Source organism: Ascaphus truei, chromosome 4, assembly GCF_040206685.1.
Source record: "Ascaphus truei isolate aAscTru1 chromosome 4, aAscTru1.hap1, whole genome shotgun sequence".
Classification (NCBI taxonomy): Eukaryota; Metazoa; Chordata; class Amphibia; order Anura; family Ascaphidae; genus Ascaphus; species Ascaphus truei.
In genome coordinates this window covers 365,066,020-365,084,038 of record NC_134486.1, presented here as the reverse complement: position 1 = coordinate 365,084,038, position 18,019 = coordinate 365,066,020, and the positions used below count along the sequence as shown (strand labels likewise).

The following is an 18,019-nucleotide window of genomic DNA, read 5'->3' as shown; positions in this document are numbered from 1 at the left end:
ATATCATAATTGCTCTGTGAAGTTTCACGCGCAATGCCCTCCTGCTAGATTGGCGCACACATATCATGGCCCATATTTACGAAGCCATACTATGATGCCTTATGAGACACTTTCCAGCTCTGGAAGACACATATACGGCACATTGAAACGAGCGGGCCGGAAGGTGGCTTATGGCACAGCACTGCTTTAGCAAATATGTCCCTGTGTGTCCTGCCAGGGTTGCCACCACTCCTGGTTTGACCCAGAGACTTTGGGTTTTGGGCACTTGCCTCCGGGCTCAGCTTCTTAATCTCCGGGTGGTGGCATGGTGTGGCGGCGTCTCTGGCATTCTATGCCGCCTGACGTCACGGAGCGTCCCGTTGTCATGGCAACGCGGCATCATTTGAAGCCGCGCTGCCATGCTCATAGGAGTTGTATGGGGAGATGCAGGAGGGTGCAGAGAGACACCGCCGCACCACCACGCCGCTGCAGGTGACAGAGAGAATTTGTATCATTTTTCTCCGGGTTGGCCTTCAGTAGAGGGTGGCAACCCTGTGTCCCGCTGATATTCTTGAGAACTGTCTAACTCTGAGCAAGTGACAAAGGTAATTATGTATGGTGTAAAGTGTCACCCTGCACGCGTATCCTGGGGGCAATCTGGCACATCCTCATTTGTAGTCCTGCAACATTCTTCGGTTCAGATGATTTGTGTCTGTCTCTGTTTGTCTGCGTCTCTCTGTGTCTCTGTCTCTGTCTGTCCCTTAACATTTTTGGGGTAAGGCGAATATTTCACTCTTCAATTTTAGTTTGCAAATTTTTTTACCTAATACAGGCATATACCCCGCATTAACGTACGCAATGGGACCGGAGCATGTATTTAAAGCGAAAATGTACTTTAAGTGAAGCACTCCCTTTTTCCCTCTTATCGATGCATGTACTGTACTGCAATCATCATACGTGCATAACTGATGTAAATAACGCATTTGTAACAGGCTCTATAGTCTCCCCGCTTGCGCACAACTTCGGTACAGGTAGGGAGCCGGTATTGCTGTTCAGGACGTGCTGACAGGCGCATGCGTGAGCAGCCGTTTGCCTATTGGGCGATATGTACTTACACTCGAGTGTACTTAAAGTGAGTGTCTTTAAACCGGGGTATGCCTGTAATTCAGAAAGTTAGTAAATGTTGTACTATGAAAATTCAGACGTTTGTGTCTTTTTGCCTGAAAAGGAAAAACAGGTCTTAGGCCTTGAAATGTTTTTAGACGAGCATAGACATCTTTGATTTGGCCAAGATGAAAGGCATATCGATTACTCCTGCATAGGCTGCAAGGGAAAGACTACTGCTATTCCTCATTGTACACTATTTGCAGATCTTTAGAACTTGTCCAAGTGGCATTTTATGCATATACATTGTATTGTGAACAAGTTCTGAAAACAATAAAGAGGAGGCAGAAGCCCTGCGATCAATGGAAAGGGCATCTTGCTACAAAGCTGCTCCACCTCCCCTGAAACCCAGCTGATTACACCCCAGGGGAGCCTGGTAAGATTCCGTAGCATATGTTGCTTTGAGGTTCATCTGCATCTCGCTCAGCTGCTGACTGGCCACATAGCATGTTATAGGACTGAAATAGCCAGCTGATGTCTGATCAGGAGGGCCCTGATTACCTTATCAGTAGAACAGGGAGTACATGTTCACTCTGGAATGCCTGTACATTGTTGTCTTTTGGAACATTTACAGGGAAAAAAATAAATAAGGTTTTACATTAGAAATCAACCTGGATATCTTTACGGGCCAGATCTGTGAGGTCCACTGGCAGATATCTGTATGTTTATAAATGAAATGTCTATAGATCTCATGTACTTAATGATGGCGTTATATACAATGGTTTTGTAATGTTCTTTTGACGTAGTTGTTTTAATTGAGATCTGTATATGTATCCTGTGAATTTATCTTAAATGAGCGCGGGCTGCAGCAGTGACTAGTGAGTAAAGGCGATTTACAGTGAAAGAATGACACTGACTTTGAAGAAGGTGGGGGGGGACTCATGTGACCTGGAAGCAAGTCGCTTTATATCCTTGTGTCTCAAGCACCAAAATTAGATTGTAAGCTCAATGGTTCAGGGACTCGATCGGCCTGCACCATTCTATGTACTGTGCTGTATACATGGTCAGTGCTGTACAAGGAACAAAATTATCATTATTATTGCTTAGCAAAAGAATAGAAACGGTCTTAATTAACTTCTGCCAAACCTACATCCATTTGTTCTATTCCAAATGCTGCAGTACACTGGTGGATTGTTACACGTTTAGTTTAGAAATATGATGATTATAAAGCCAAATGCCATGTATTCAGTTTTTAGTGGAGAATTATGTTATTGTACAAAACCTCATCTCCTGAAATTCACCAAACAATGATTTATTGATAGTGTTGTGTAGAATGTTTTCTCCAAGCAATTGTGATGTTGAAGGCTTCTAGACTTATACATTCAAGAGAAAAATATGCTATCTGCGTCTGCAGTGCTCCCGTTTGTGTTATTTTGCCAATGTCAGAACATCCTGACCTTGTAGCGACTAGAGGAGAATGTTATGGGTTTTTTTTTTTTGTTTTTTTTAATGTTTTTATTGCACTTCTATTGTTAATAACGGTGCGCAAACTGGGGGCGGGAGAATTTGAAGGGGGGGCGCGGGCTGTTACAGAGGCCCCGCGTTCTTCCCACAGGCATTTAATTTAATGCCGGGGCTGTAACCTCACTTACCTACTGGCAGCCGGGTCTTCGGCGACGCGTCGCCATGGAATGAGGCGTCAAATGCTGCCGCGGGGGTCATGTGACGTCACGCGTCGCCATGGCAACGCGCGTCAAATGATGCGGTGGGGGTTACGTGACGTGACCCACATTGTCATTTGAAGCCATGCCTTCGGGGGGGGCGCACGCGCGTACGCTGCGGCTCCCATGAAGGGGGCCGCAGCTGAAAAAGTTTGCGCAGCGCTGGTATAAGAGATGGTATGGGAGAATTGAAATGCTTTAATTCTGCTAGAGTTTGTAGGAAAAGAGGGGGTGGGGGGGGAAGACACGTGTAGGAACAAGTGCTTTTTGTTGTTGACCAAAGTAGGTCATTTGTTGAAATGGGCTTCAGTAGTACGGTCAGCACGACAGAGATACAGTAATCATCAGGAAAAGACAGCGGGGAACGGGACAAACCTGTAACACACAGATGTGCGAGGAGCTGTATCATTTTGTTTTCTAACCCGTGTTCAGAAGATGTGGCACAAGGGAGCAGTACCTACTAGGACCACAGTGAACTCATGGTGTTGGTGTTGGTGTTGTCAATGGGTTAAATATAGTGGAATAATACAATTTAAAAAAAAAAAATTATTTTCACATTTTTCAATTTTATAAACCACTGTGTGACATACATATACAGGACATTATATAATCACAACCAAAAATAAAATGGAAAAATTAGATTGTCAAAGATACAAAAATGATATTGTATAAGGAGAAGGAGCGACTCAGTGAGGCACTGTGTTTGAAGCAGGGGAACCTGGATCAATTCCTGGTGTCGGCTCCTTGTGACCTTGGGCAAGTCACTTTATCTCCTTGTGCCTCAGGCACCAAAAACATAGATTGTAAGCTCCACGGGGCAGGGACTTGTGCCTGCAAAATGTCTCTGTAAAGTGCTACGTAAAACTAGCAGGGCTATACAAGAACATGCTATTATTGTTGTTATTATTATTATTATTGTATACATCCAAATAATTACAGAAAATACCAGTCACACCATAAAGCGCTACGTAAAACTAGCAGCGCTATTCAAGAACATGCTATTATTATTATATACATCCAAATAATTACAGAAAATACCAATCACACCATAATAGCCTGTACCCATGTTGATCCTATGATAACTTTCCAATTACCATGTCCCCTCCATGGTAGTCATTTTTCATGGTTACCTTGTCGTTACTAGTAAACATGTCCTATTCTATGACCAATATCTATGACCAATATAAACTCTTTGAGAAAGTGCTGGCACTGCGCAACAGACATGTAGGATTATATATAGAATTAGGACATGCAGGTGCAGTTATTTGTGCTCCAAGGTGCTAGAAGCCATATAGGGGCCTTTCTCAAAAGCCTTTTAGGAGGTTCCAGTATTACACCTTTTGAGTTCTAAGTTACTCTTATGCAGGGATGACATGGCATATTCAAAAGAAAATAGATGCGTTTACAGCGTAGAACAATTACTTTGACTAATCGTGTGAATGTTTGAAACAATGTACAGATCCGCTGCTGAGCGCAGGTTTTTTTTTCTTTATTAGTATGAAGAAGTAGACATGCTGTACCCTTTTTGTACTTTCACTTGTAATGAATAATGTCTGAGTGATTTGGAAGCGAGCAGCAGGAGGAGAGCGGATGTGTGTTGCAGTTGCAATCCATTCTCGTAGCGAGAGTGGGCAAACAGGAATTCATTATGACAAAAAGCCTTTCATAAATGATTAAGGGGGAAAAGGGAGATGGCAAGTAGCAGGCACTGACGATGGAGAAAAGCACAGCAAGCGGTCTGAAGGGCCGACTAGACTATTAAGGGTGCATTATTTAATGGTAAAAAAAAAAAAATGAAGTTTCTGTGCTGGAAAAGCAACTGTTGTAAATTCAATGAATTTATATTTACTTCCCCAAACAACATGCACGTCTTTCACAGATGCAAGTAAGTCTGTACGTTTAAGTATTTAGCCCATTTTGTGGCCAAGGCGGAGCAGAGACCCATTGGAAAGACACATGGATTGCATGCGTCTCAATGAGCAGTTTGCGTCACGTGGCCGGCTCATTATATTCGTTACTTGGTCGGTTCGTCTTGCCATTTCTCTTTCATCCTGATGGCGTTTTCCATTGTTAAATGCCCAGGTCATTTTTGGCTCCAGGGGAATATTGATGAACATTTTTTTTCTCAATCAGAAAGATCCAGTCCCTTCCACTAATGGGCGCAGGGAAAGCAAACTACTTCAAGCATACGCCGGTGCTGCACATCGGATGCATCTTTTGCTCTTTAGGAATTTAGTGCTTATTTTTGATACCCAAAAGGAGGAACAAAGATGGCCATGGGGTCACCATATAGGAAGCCATGATATCTTTGCCAGATGATTTCATGGCTTTCAATTGGCTGCCCATTCAAGGTTGACCCCCAGCAGCAATTATTTTATTGTATTGTATGTCTTTATTTATATACCGCCATTAATGTACATAGCGCTTATATATCTTTTTTCCAGATGTAACCCTGCTTCCCCCCTTCCCCAGACTCTACGGTGGTGTCTAGGGTGCATGGGGGCAGATTACATGCGGTGCGGTGCGTACCTGTGAGGAACAGGAGGGCCTGAGCTTCCCGCGATGTTATTGGGGAGCCAGGACCGGGCTTCTGGGGTGGTAGCCTCCATGATCTCTTAGTGGTGCAGCCCCTCCATCTTCTATACTCCCAGGAATATGGGACAGGACCGGTATAGAAGAACCCCTTGGGTCCCAGGGTAGTACTTTCCAAGTCACACACTGTCTTTGGTAACAAAGGATAGTCTCTTTTATTGGCAGATCAGCAACTCCCAACAGTAGTGGCGTCCAGTAGCCGCAACAACAACAGCCAAGCTGTACGTATTACTCAGCTCTCCTTTCGCACAGATAATTCCTCCTCTCCTTCCCTCCATGTCTCTTCTCCGACAGGATGGTCTGGGCTAGGGCTTCAATACCGCGTGGCCCACCCCCGAGGTTATCCTCGCGGTGGGTCTTGTATTCTCCCCATCACCCCTGTCAGTGGGGTGAGGGCATTGGTCCACCAAGTCTATAATTCTATCAGCCCTATTAACGGAAGCTGAATATCTCCGCTCCTCTCTCTCTCTGCTCCTGCACTCTGCGCAGGGGAGACCGCAGTCTCCTTCAACTCCTCGGACCGATCCGCAGGACTCTTCGACTCACGGCATACTAACTGGACTGCATACTCCCGGCATAACTAACCGGCAGCTCCAGACTCTCGGTATCACACACTCCGGCGTAACTAACTCTGGCGTAACACTAACTCCAACTCACAGGAGTTGGCTTCTAAATATAGAGCTAGCCCCGCCTCTCGTGATGTCAGCAGGACCTCCCCTCTTGCTCACGCCTGCAGCAGAGTCCAGGCCTGCATCTACCACTCAGGGCAGGGCTATGAAGGGGGATAACCCAGGATGATTACTGGTGCCTGATCTTAACAGGACTTACCACAGTAGAAGGGAGATAGGTATAGCCTGTGCTGTTTACAGGGGGTTACACTGACAATGAATTCTTGTCCTGGACATTGAAAATTTCATTTCACTGGGACTTCTTTTTGTGTTCACATGAGTAAGAGAAGATAGTAATAAGTGTGGATATATGTACATATGTATGTGTGTATGTATACACGTGTGTATTGGCTTAAAAGGGTTCCATGTAAAAATGGATTTCAGGCAAAAGATGACACGGTGTGCTCATTTGCATGTCATTTCCCAGAATCCCTTGCTGCAGTGGAAACGCTGTATGCTAGGTGATAATAAATAGATAAATGGTGAAGGGCAGGGTTGCAGACCTGTGTAAGACATGTGAAAGTGCTCACAAGTGATCTTTTTATTTGCTATATGATAACGGTGGAGGTGTTTTGACTTATTTTTCACCCACCATAACTTATACACATATATATTATATATCTTTATATATAACGCCATCCAGGTACATAGCACTTTACAATACACGTGACATAATATTATAACAGAATAGCAATAAGCGCTTGACATTAAACAATTGGAAAAGGAGTCCCCGCCCTGAAGAGGTGTGCGTGTGCGCGTCGCTGTTTTAACAATAAATAAAAAAAGTTCCGATTCACTGTAGAGAGCTTAAAAATGATGGACATGCTGTTTTCTTAAGAAGCGTTTTATAGACTGATCGGATCATTTCTATCTTACCAGTTCTTCCATTTTAACAAGGTTTTGTTTTTTTAAAGCTTCTTGATAACTGAGCCCTTTTTTTTACTTCTATTTGAATATGGATGTGTTATCTACATAAATGTTAATCCTTAACTGGCCAATAACAAAAACAATGATACTTGATGTTGTTGTTTTTTTTTTTAATAGTAGAATTTCCAGGATTATATTTCACATACGGTTATGAAACAAATCATAGACGGTATAATATTGCTGAGGGCTGTTTTGCTGAAGCACCAATCTACTTGTCTTAAGTGTAACTGCCCATTTAGGATGCTTTTGGACTAAAAATCAAGTCACAACTGGGTATAAAATATTATTCAAATATACCACGGAGGAGGCGGAAAATGAGGAAGCCTCTAATAAAGCGACCATGGGATTGAAAGATATCTTGGTAGAGGGGGTGGGGGGGAGGCGGGGTTATAAATGTTTTGGGACAACATTTGCTAAAAGCAAGTGTAATCATTTTTAATGCCACTTAAATGCATTTAGATTCTACGTCTTATTTTTTACATTGTTCATCCAATGTCAAAACCCAGCAATTGCAGAGAATGAAAATAGTATTGCACACCCCATGACCATAGTAAGATGGGGGTTAAGAAAAAAAATAAATAGAATAAAGTCACTGACTGACATTATCTCCCTGTGCCTCAGGTACACACAGATGGTAAGCTTATTTGGACAGGGACCTTGTCTGTAAAAATCCTCTGTGCTGCATTACCACGCACTATACAGCTCAACCCCGTTATAGCGCGATCTGATACATCGCGGATCTGCTTATAACGCAGTGTGAGCGTGGCTCCCAATAATAAGCAGCAGATCTCTTACCATGCCATTTTCTATCCTCCCTGCTTGTCATGTGGCAGGGAGCTTGCTGCCTGCGCCCCCTCCTCCTCCTCCGCTCCGGCGTCAAATGACGCAGCGGGGTAATATGCCGTCACGTCGCCATAGCAACGTGACGTCCCGAGGCATCATTTGATGCTGGTTACCAGGGAGAGAGAGCTGCCAGCTGATGCAGATGCCGGGTAAGTCCTGCGTGGGGGTGCCGCTGTGCCGCAGTGTCTGGGACAGCTGGGAGAGTTATCCCAGCTCTCCCCCTCCGGCGGCCGCGGAACCCCTGAGCAGTGCAATGTTCGCGGTAAATTTTTTTTTTTTTTACATAATCCGCATACTGCACCGACACACTTTATTCGAGCAAATACCCGGTATGTACCTGGCAGATACCTGGAATGCGCCACTCCTAACCTCTGACAAGCCCCGTTGCATTTGCCTTCCCAGCCTGGGTTCATGCCTGGCTGATGGGCGGCTGATCTGTTAAATGATAATGATTAGGATTTAATAGGCTGCAATGCTTCGCGTGTCTACCAGATGGCATAAATTCATGAATTGTAATGCAGTTTATATATATATACTGTGCAGTATTGCAGCCAGCGGGAATAAAATGCTTCAATCCCTGCTTGGAAAATAACTCAATGTACTCGGGCAGAAAACAGTCACAAACCTCAATACACCCGGGTATACCCGAATTCGTGGGACTAGCCAAGCTCGGATAAAGTGTGTCGCCAGTGTATAACGCGCTCACATTCTTTGGACCCCAAGCACCGCGCTATAGCGGGGTTCAGCTTTAATGTAATTGTGATGTGCTTTGAGTCTCATTGGAAGTAAAGCACTATATGAAATAAAGTTATTATAGTTGTACAAGAGTTTAAAAGCACAAGGCCCCAGGCACAGGTTACAAAATAGATTTCTGTTTAATAATGCATTAGTGCAAAAGCAGAGCCAGCATTTTTGTCTCAATTCAAGAGCCAAGTAAATAACTTTTTGGCTCTGCCTGGCTACAAAAATCTGGATAAATGTCCCCAAGTATGCTTTTAGAGACCCTACATCGAAAAGCTAAATCTGCTATAAAAAAAAAGAAAAGATAAGAAAAAATACTGATCTATATGGGTCCTATTACGCAGAAAACTGTTCTATATAGAAGACTGTGATGCCAGCTACTTTCGTTCCCTTATACAGGGCTAATAGATCAGTATTTCCTCGATATCTTGCCTCTCCACACCATCCTTCTTTTTTTGGGGACCAAATTAGTGTCGCAAGCAATCACGCTAAAGAATAACAGGTCAGCTGCCATATTCTCACCGGCCTTTTCAAAGGGCGAGAAGTAGGACTTCTGTCTGATGCATGAATCCCTGATCACAGACAGTGCCAGTGACTGATCTCCTGCCACGGTTAGCTCGGAGGCTTAGCAAACAGCACACACAGAAGAAGTTTGTACAAGAACTTTGGAGGAAAATCTGAGCTCAGGGCACAATGGCAGAAAACCGAATGAAGCAGATTGCGTTAAAATAGCCAGACTGGAGGGGAAAAAAGGATGCAAAATATTCCTAGTTTGTTTTATACAAAAACTCTTCGAAGGCAAAATGGAAAAGGATAAGTCGAGGAACATTTTAGGTGATGCATGTTCGCCTAATACCTTAAACAGTCCCTTTCTTTTAATGTGTTTCTACACGCAGATTTCCTCGTAAAAACAAGATCATACGAAAATAAAAAATATTTAAAGCACACCACCTTCAAGCGTTCAGATAAACTACTTTTAATGGCGCCTTTAACTTCTTCTTTTGTTGATCTTCAGAGCACCAGTTCTTTCATTCGATAATTCTTCTCCATCACTGCTGCATCGTTGTGCTTTGCTGTGATGTTTTTTCATTTCCTCACTTCAGTTCCACAGGTTAAACATTTATCTGGTTAAAAACAGGGCAAACAACTACTATTCTCACTTGTAGTTCCATTGAACAGCATTGGGGGTTTTTCTAGCTCCCCCATACTGTATTATTATATATTTTTTTGCCATTCAATAGAAGGTGGATCTGATAACAAACAGGCTGCATTTAGATGCAGGGGACTTCCTGAGTATCTGTACAGATTTGTAGAAGTGTAGATTTCTAGGAGTGGCTCAGTGAGTAAAGACCAGACTCTGTAAACAATGACACTGCGTTTGAAGCTGGGGAACCTTGTGATCCTGGGCAAGTCACTTTATTTCCCTGTGCCTCAGGCACCAAACATATAGCTTGTAATCTCATCTGGGCAGGGACTGTGTCTGTAACATTCCTATATGCTGCGTACCGCGCACTATACTGTAATTGTGAAGCTTTGAGTCCCACTGGGAGAAAAGCGCTATATGAAATAAAGTTGTTTATTATTATTATAATATATTTGATATTTGAACTGCTGTGATCAGTACCTACCACTAAAGTTTTTGGACCAGAGAGGCAAATCGAAAACCGGGATTACCCCTAAGAATTGGAAGGGCATATTTTACATTAAGAGCAGATCAGAGCAGTAACAACACAAACAAACATTTTAAAGTAGCAATCCCGCCCGATTTTGCAGATTATATATATATTGTTCGACAAACCTATACATTTGCTCGCCCCGGGCGAGTGGATTTAACATCGTGGCGAGCTCCTATTGGCCCAAGCAGCACACGTTTGGTACTAGGTGGCGAGTAGATTTTTTTTGTGTGGCGAGTAGGTTTTTTGGTGATTTGTCAACCACTATATATATATATATATATGTGTGTGTGTGTGTGTATGTGTATATATATATATGTATATATATACGTGTGTGTGTGTGTGTGTGTGTGTGTGTGTGTGTGTGTGTGTGTGTGTGTGTGTGTGTGTGTGTATCAGTACCGTGTTAGCCGAGCTTCAATAATCAAAAAATAAATAGATGATACCGTTCTGTGGCTAACTAAATGCTTTTATTTGTGCGAGCTTTCGAGATACACTGATCTCTTCTTCCGGCGATGTTACTTTGTATACACACACATACACACACACACACACACACAGTGTTCGACAAACCTATACATTTGCACGCCCCGGCCGAGTGGATTTAACATCGTGGCGAGCTCCTATTGGCCCAAGCAGCACACGTGTGATACTAGGTGGCGAGTAGATTTTTGTTGGTGATTTGTCGACCACTGTATGTATGTATGTATATATATATATATATATATATATATATATATATATATTTTTTTTTAACAAAATTGTAATTGCGGGATCATCTGCGTGCGTGCGTGCGTGCGTGTGTGTCTGTGCGTGTGCGTGTGCGTGTATATGATCCTTTTTAATACGGGTTTGATTTGGATTGGCATGAACATGCACAGAAATACAGAGGTTCTCTGTGCTATGTGTCAACTTCAGTTTGCAAGTAAACATTCTCCTCATTAAAATGTGAAGTTCGCAAGGCCACTGAACTTCTGGTCTATTTCAAGGTCATAACAATACCATCATTAATCGTCTCACGCTAGTTACTTTCTCCTTAGAGATAAAGTTTGAAGGTGAAGGGAAAGATTGTGTCTCGTGGTGTTCTGTGTGCCATGCTTGGTATTTTTGTTTTTGTTTGGATGGGAGGGATAGAAAGCCATTTCCCTCCCCCAAAATGAACATGATGTTTTATATGTATTCTAAACACTTTTAACCCCGTAAGTTTCTTTACCTCAAAGGTAATACCTTAAATTCACAGAACCATTTTTGGTCTGCCATGTTCATTCTGTGTGTGTGTGTGTGTGTGTGTCTCCCCAGGCTGTAATATAGTTTTAGACAGGAGGGAGTTCTCATCCACAATAGGGTTTCTCTCTATAAGGCCGCGCTTATAGTGACGGCGACGTCGCGTCAAAACAAATTTATTGAATATGTCGCGTGCGCATATAGTAGGAGCGATGCGACGGCTTGGTCGCGATCGCTGTAAGTCACCTCAATTTGATTTTTTTCAGCGACCGCAGCGTGAAGTCAGCGTCGCCAGGGCTATAAGCGCGGCCTTAGTGTTTCTGTAACTTACCCTCTTGCTTTTTTAAACAATTATTTCATATGCTAACATTTTGTTTGATTTTTTTTATATAGAAATGTTTTTTTTTTTTTTTTCTAGTGGGCGTTTTAGATGCAAATGCTTGTAAAATAAATATGTGAAATTGCTGGTAGACACACAATCCGAATCGGAATAACTTTTATTCAGTTTACACCTTTCAGCACCAGCTGCTTCTCCTAAAGAGCTTTTACATGGGCAACTTTTAAGGGCGGAATTGAAGGGACATTCCTGGTGCTCTGGTTTGAAAGACCGCTCAGTAGAATGGGTTAAATAGTTACATAGTCGGTGAGGTTGAAAAAAAAGACCTGTACATCCATCAAGTTTAACCTATGATAAATGTAGATGACAGATACTTATCCTATATTTGTATTAACAGTATTTTGATCCAGAGTAAAGCAAACAGAAAACCCCAGTGAAACATCCTGCAATGTCTTCTCATAAAAAATTGGCAATCAGATTTCTCCCTGGATCAGCATCATTCCCATGTTTACTTATTTGGTATATCCCTATTCCTTTCCTTTCTAACAAAAAAAAATATGTCCAACCTTTTTATGAAAGATATCTATTGTATCTGCCATCAGTCTCCATGGGTAATGAATGCCACACTGTAACTGCCCTTACTGTAAAGAACCGTTTGCTTTGTTGCTGGTGAAATCTCCTTTCCTCCAACCTTAAGGGATGGCCCTGTATCGTTTGTACTGTCCTTGGGATGAATAGTTCTTTTGAAAGCTCCTTGTATCGTCCCAGTTTTATATTATGATTATTATTATTATTATGCATCTATTGATAATCACTTCGCTGCCTGCAGGGTTTCTAATGCATTGCTCTGCAGACCCCGCTGACGGCTAATGTGTTTCAATGGGGCTTATGCAAAATTTCAATGTTAAAGTACAGCACGTGATCAGTGCAGGTGTTTAGTGCTTCATACGCAAGCACCGTGTAAAGGACGATGGAGAGATCAATACAGTAAACATTTTTGTTTCCTTTTCTCCCAAGTTTATTTGCTAGAAAAATTTGTTTGTTAGAATTGATAATTTTATGCCTGTGGGTATTTAGCTCAGGGGTGGGCAAAGTTTCCCTCCTGCCCCCCCCCCCCCCCCAAACCTGCTCTCCTCCCCTGCTCGGGTCTGGCAGCACGTCACATGGCCCCACTGCCCCCGGCATTTCATTTAAATGCCTTGAGGGGGAGGGGGGGCTGGACCGCTGTAAAATTTTGCGCCCCCTGGTTTGCGCACCGCTGATGCAGCTAATCAGGAACAATGCTGTCTGTAGAAATAGACTGTGATTTGCAAACATCCTGACTGTGATTTGCCCTCAAACTTGTGCTGCAGTTTTTGTGCTCTCAAATAAAAGGAGGCCTTGGGCACATGACTTTAGGCAATGTAGGCCCAACCGTGGCCAGAAATCCTAGTATATAGTGGTCTTATCACTTGAGACCCTGACTCCGTTAATTTATTGTACATCCTTATCATAGCTCAATGAAGGCATTAGTCTCCCCCGTCTTCAGAAGTGTAAGTTTACAGTGCAAACTACCCTGCGATTTCTGCATTAGTGACATTTTTTTAATTTGACATTTTTTTAAACCATAAAAACTGTCAAATACATGCCAAGCATGGCATAATTTTCATTTAGGTCATGACCTGGAATTATATTACAGGTATTTCATTGAGTAACAGCGTTACAAACATTTTGTTTGGTAGTAAAATGAATCCTGACGGCCATCTGTGAGTATGATCTGTGCTTATTATTAGTGCTGTGTTAAAGTGACCTTGCAGGTTTTAAGTTAAAAAAAAAAAAAAAAAAAAAAGTAACAACCTAGAAATAGAAACCTCAAGTTTATCTTGGCTCATGCAAAAACAAAAAATAAATACACCTACACAATCCTACATACCTTTTTATATTGTTGGGGTTTTTTTGCGAGACCTTACAATAATTTGGTAATTTGATTACAATTGTGGTTCTTTCTTGCAGGAAAACCCTTGAAGATCGATTGAAGGTGGAAGAAAAACTTGGAACGCTAGAGGTTTCTGATACTGCCGTGGGCAGCAAACAGTTAACGTTCACGTTGAAAAAGGTGAGACGGACGGGAACGGTGGTGGGACTGACGCATGCAATTACTGTGTTTATTTATTTTATTCTATAACTTCATAATAAGACCAGGAACAAGACTGAGGGAAAATATCTGAAAAAGGTCCTCGTGTATAGATAAAGGAACTCTTATTCAATGACAAGATGGAAGGATATGTCCTCAGAGGGGAGGGGGCCTACCGTGCTGCACAATATTCTACCAAGAATGCTGGATAGCTCTCCTCTCTTACTCCGAGCAGTGAATGTATTAGGCGACAGTCCATTCATCTTTCCCTCACTGGTACCATGAGTCGTGGTTCTGAGTAAGCACGGCCTGTTTTAAATTTAGCATGTAAAGAATTTGCCTATGCAACTGCACTAATCTTTTTTTAGGTAGCCAGTCGGTGACAGAGCAGTACAAGGGCTGGCAGTATATGTTACAGCAGTTGGCATGCTCCCTTAAGTCTTTCCTTCTCAGTTTACATGCTCATTTTGGTCCCCCGTGTTACATTTTTAGGTTATATGCTCATAGTTTAAAGTGCCAGTCCCACTTAGCAAACCCTCCTTTAAGTAGTAAGCTCATTGTCGGGCTTTGTTTGCACAATGTTATCTGCTCACTGCCAGAGGAGCATACAATGCTTTTGAGGCTCTTCTGCATGGGAAATGTCTGTAGTACATTGCAGGCTCGTGTCAACAACCGTGCAAAATCATTTAGCAACATAAATTGGAAATTGGTGCAGTAGTGGGAAGTGTTGCTGCAGGCATTTCTGGCAATATATTTCATTCTAGATAAAGAACCGGAAAACATTTTTCTCGTTAGATTTAAAAAGCAAACCCGACACTTCGACACACATTAGAGATATTTCGGCATTTGCCAAAATGCAGGTTGAATTAACACTTTTTTTTTAATGTACGGACTGTGTGATAGTTACATAGTAGATGAGGTTGAAAAAAGACGTACGTAAATTTAGACAACAGATACTTTATCCTTTATCTATACTTGCTTATTGATCCTGAGGAAGGCAGACAAAAAACCCCAGAGTCATATCATCCAATGATATCTCATAAGGGGAAAAATAAATTCCTTCCTGACTCCAAGAATTGGCAATCGGATTAATCAAATAATTGATGTGGTAAATATCTATATATCTTTTAATTATGCTTTCAAAATCTATAAAGACTTCAGAATTGAAGTGTTCAGAATTGAAAATCTGGCATTAAAATGAATATTGTTTATATGGCGTTCTGAAAACATTTAAATATTTTAAATATTAATGAATAAAGTTGCTGCAAAAAGGAGCTGTGAGTTAACATGCAAAAGTCTGTTACTCACTTATGTTGAATTCTTCAGTGTCTGATTCAGGGTATTTACTTGATCACCTCCTTACATTTAAAGCCGCTGTCATTATTAGTTTTATTAAATATAGTTTTCAGGGTTACAGAAATCCACTATTCTGGGACGAGTGAAAAATGAGGAATGCTGGAAAAGCCTGCATGTGCAGAAGAAGTGTTGGTGGCTAAGCTGCTTCCCACAGCCGCGGCCAAAATGCCATGTATAGCGCGATGCAAGGCATTGTATGCCTCGGTTTCGGAAAGTAGTATGAAGATAGACGGCTATGCCACCAATGCAGTTCTGCACACTGACTTTAATATTGACTTTAATATTGTGACAGGGTTTGCTTGCAAGATTGATGATGAGTAGATTAGAGCAGGGGCGCGCAAACGTTTCAGTTTACGGGTGGGCGGGAAATATGAATTTGCCAATGGGAAATGCGCCCACAAGCAGCATTTTGCCCCAGCTAACCCATTGCCGGCTCCACCAGGTCTGGCAGTCACCAAGGGGCCCCAGTGGGATGCCCCCTGTTCTCTGGAACTGACACTTAGCCTTTCCCTTCTCACCAAACGGTTCTCACACCTCTGGACCTCCTTTGAACTTCAATGTCTATGCAGACATCCTGGCACCTATGTAAATGCCCAGGCTGACGACATAGACACTCATACATACTGTATCAAACATTAATACCTACAGTATAAAACATGCTTTAATAAAGAATAGACCTTGGGGAACCTTATACCTGTGAGGGAAATGGGTCTGGTACACCTGGGCTTGAAAACCAGGATTGTGGGGGACATTGGAGAGCCCTGGTGTAATTCACCTCGCGCAACCACAAATTATGCCTGCACGCCGGGGAGAATTACTGGACCTTCGGTAACTTTGTCCCTCGAACTCCTGCAAACAAATGAATACATTTCGACCCAAATATCCCACCTAAAACCTACACTCCCAAAGTTTCATGTCTCAAGGACACCGGATACACGAAAAGCCTCAAAACAGGTCACTTTCTTTTACTCTGCTTTAACATTGGGCTGGAAATACAACTCTTTCCTAGAACATTGTCGCAGAGCACAGATTCCCCATAGACTTACACTGGACTTCCATAGCCCACCCCTCCTTATCTACAGACGGGTACCCGCAAATTCTACACTATTTGCGGGTAACAACAGTACTACCTGCGACCCCGGACAGCAACACTTAATACACTTTTTAACCCTAGTTGCTCCCTAATATCCACCCTTAATCTCCTTCTCCCAAAGTCCCTGTCCTGCAGCTATTTCCTAAGAGGGATCCTAGCTATACCTGGCATCCCTAGCTTACATTCCTGCAGGGGCCCGTAAAATGGGAACAAAAATATAGGGAAATACATCAAGGCACACAACTAGACCCAAGAGCTGACACTTCAGCCCTTGACATACGCTTTTAGGGGGCAGCCAGCCGGGCGTGACCTTTATTAATGAAGGTCGGCTACCCCCTACCGCCAAAATATTCTCAAAATATCTTGCCTGGTCAATATTTGTGTAGAAAGCAGCATCCGGAAGCTTTTAATGGTTTGTATAACAAGCAGATTTCTAGCCCAGAGTTGCAAATTAATAGTGTTGTTTTTTTTTTTTTTTTTCCTTCTTTAGTCTGAACAACAGAAGAAACGACAGGAAGCTGAGAAGCAGCACCAAGAAGAGCGCAAAAAGCTGAGACGCTCGGCGGGGCACCTCAGGAGCAAACCTGCAAAAGGACGGCCATTTTATTGAGAGTACTGCCTATCCAACTCAAGGATTCCTATGTTAAAAAGAGAGTAATTTAAGTTTTGGAACAATCAAATAAAACATGAGCATAAAGTCTCTGTGTATTAAATCAGCGTGAAGCAAGGGGCTTTTTGGCTGTTGAATCAAAGGCCTCTCTCCACAAGCCTTTTACAGCTCACAGACAAGTGTTTTTTTGCGACTTTTTGTGACCAATAAATGAGAAGTCACAGACGAAGCAATGTCTATGAACAATGCTATTTTAATAAAGCGCTGATTTTATTTTTACTTTCGGAAGGTTATTGCCTTTATTTGTCACATGGGGGTTGGGGGGCGGGGTGGGGGGGGGTAGCATTTCTACAGGTACAGGCCTTCAGTCGGATCAGCTGTAACAGACTGATGAACAAGGTGGGAACCGGGCTTCTTCCTGAACCAATTGCCTACATAGGCAATAAAATAATGGAGTCCAGGTGTTTAAGTTCTTTTAATCTGTGCTGATGGGATTCGCCATATACTGTATAAGTAATTTACATCGTTAATTTAAACTCGCATCTGTATTGACGTGACTGAAGAGCACTTTTAATTGTGACTTGTCATGGAAATTAACATTAATCTGTATGTGAAGGTGTAAAGCCTTAAAGACAACAGGATAATAACAGTGGTAACTACAAACAATTTAGTTTAACATCTTAGATTTAAAGACGATTATGTCAAGGACTAAAACCTTTACAGACTGAAACACAATGGAAATGACGATCTTTCCTCGAACCTCAAGGAGTATTGGAACAGACAATGACTGTTTCTACCCTTATAAATAAAACACTACATCACTTAGACATCACAGGGAGATGTACTGGAAGAATTCTGCTAATGCTTATAAGAATGCAATGACTTCACTGGTGCCAGAACTGATTCATCTTTATTACACATGGGAACTTCAACAAACTCATATACAAGCAGCAAATAGGTTTTATTTTTGCAAGGCAAGGTCTATAGAGCTTAAGTTTGCTAAAGATGCAAGCAGTGTGTTCAGTTTTATACAGAAAT

The 18,019-nt window shown here is 42.2% G+C and overlaps 1 protein-coding gene across 1 annotated transcript in view; it reads left to right on the top strand.

Annotated features, from left to right (window-relative positions):
- NOL10 (nucleolar protein 10) overlaps positions 1-17,260 on the top strand; it is an 81,188-nt gene extending 63,928 nt beyond the window's left edge. Inside the window, exons 20-21 of the mRNA XM_075598354.1 lie at positions 13,802-13,904; positions 16,862-17,260. Coding sequence (XP_075454469.1) covers positions 13,802-13,904; positions 16,862-16,981 — 223 coding nt within the window. The 3' untranslated portion in view covers positions 16,982-17,260. The remainder of the gene's footprint in view (positions 1-13,801; positions 13,905-16,861) is intronic.
- The last annotated feature ends 759 nt before the right edge of the window (positions 17,261-18,019 follow it).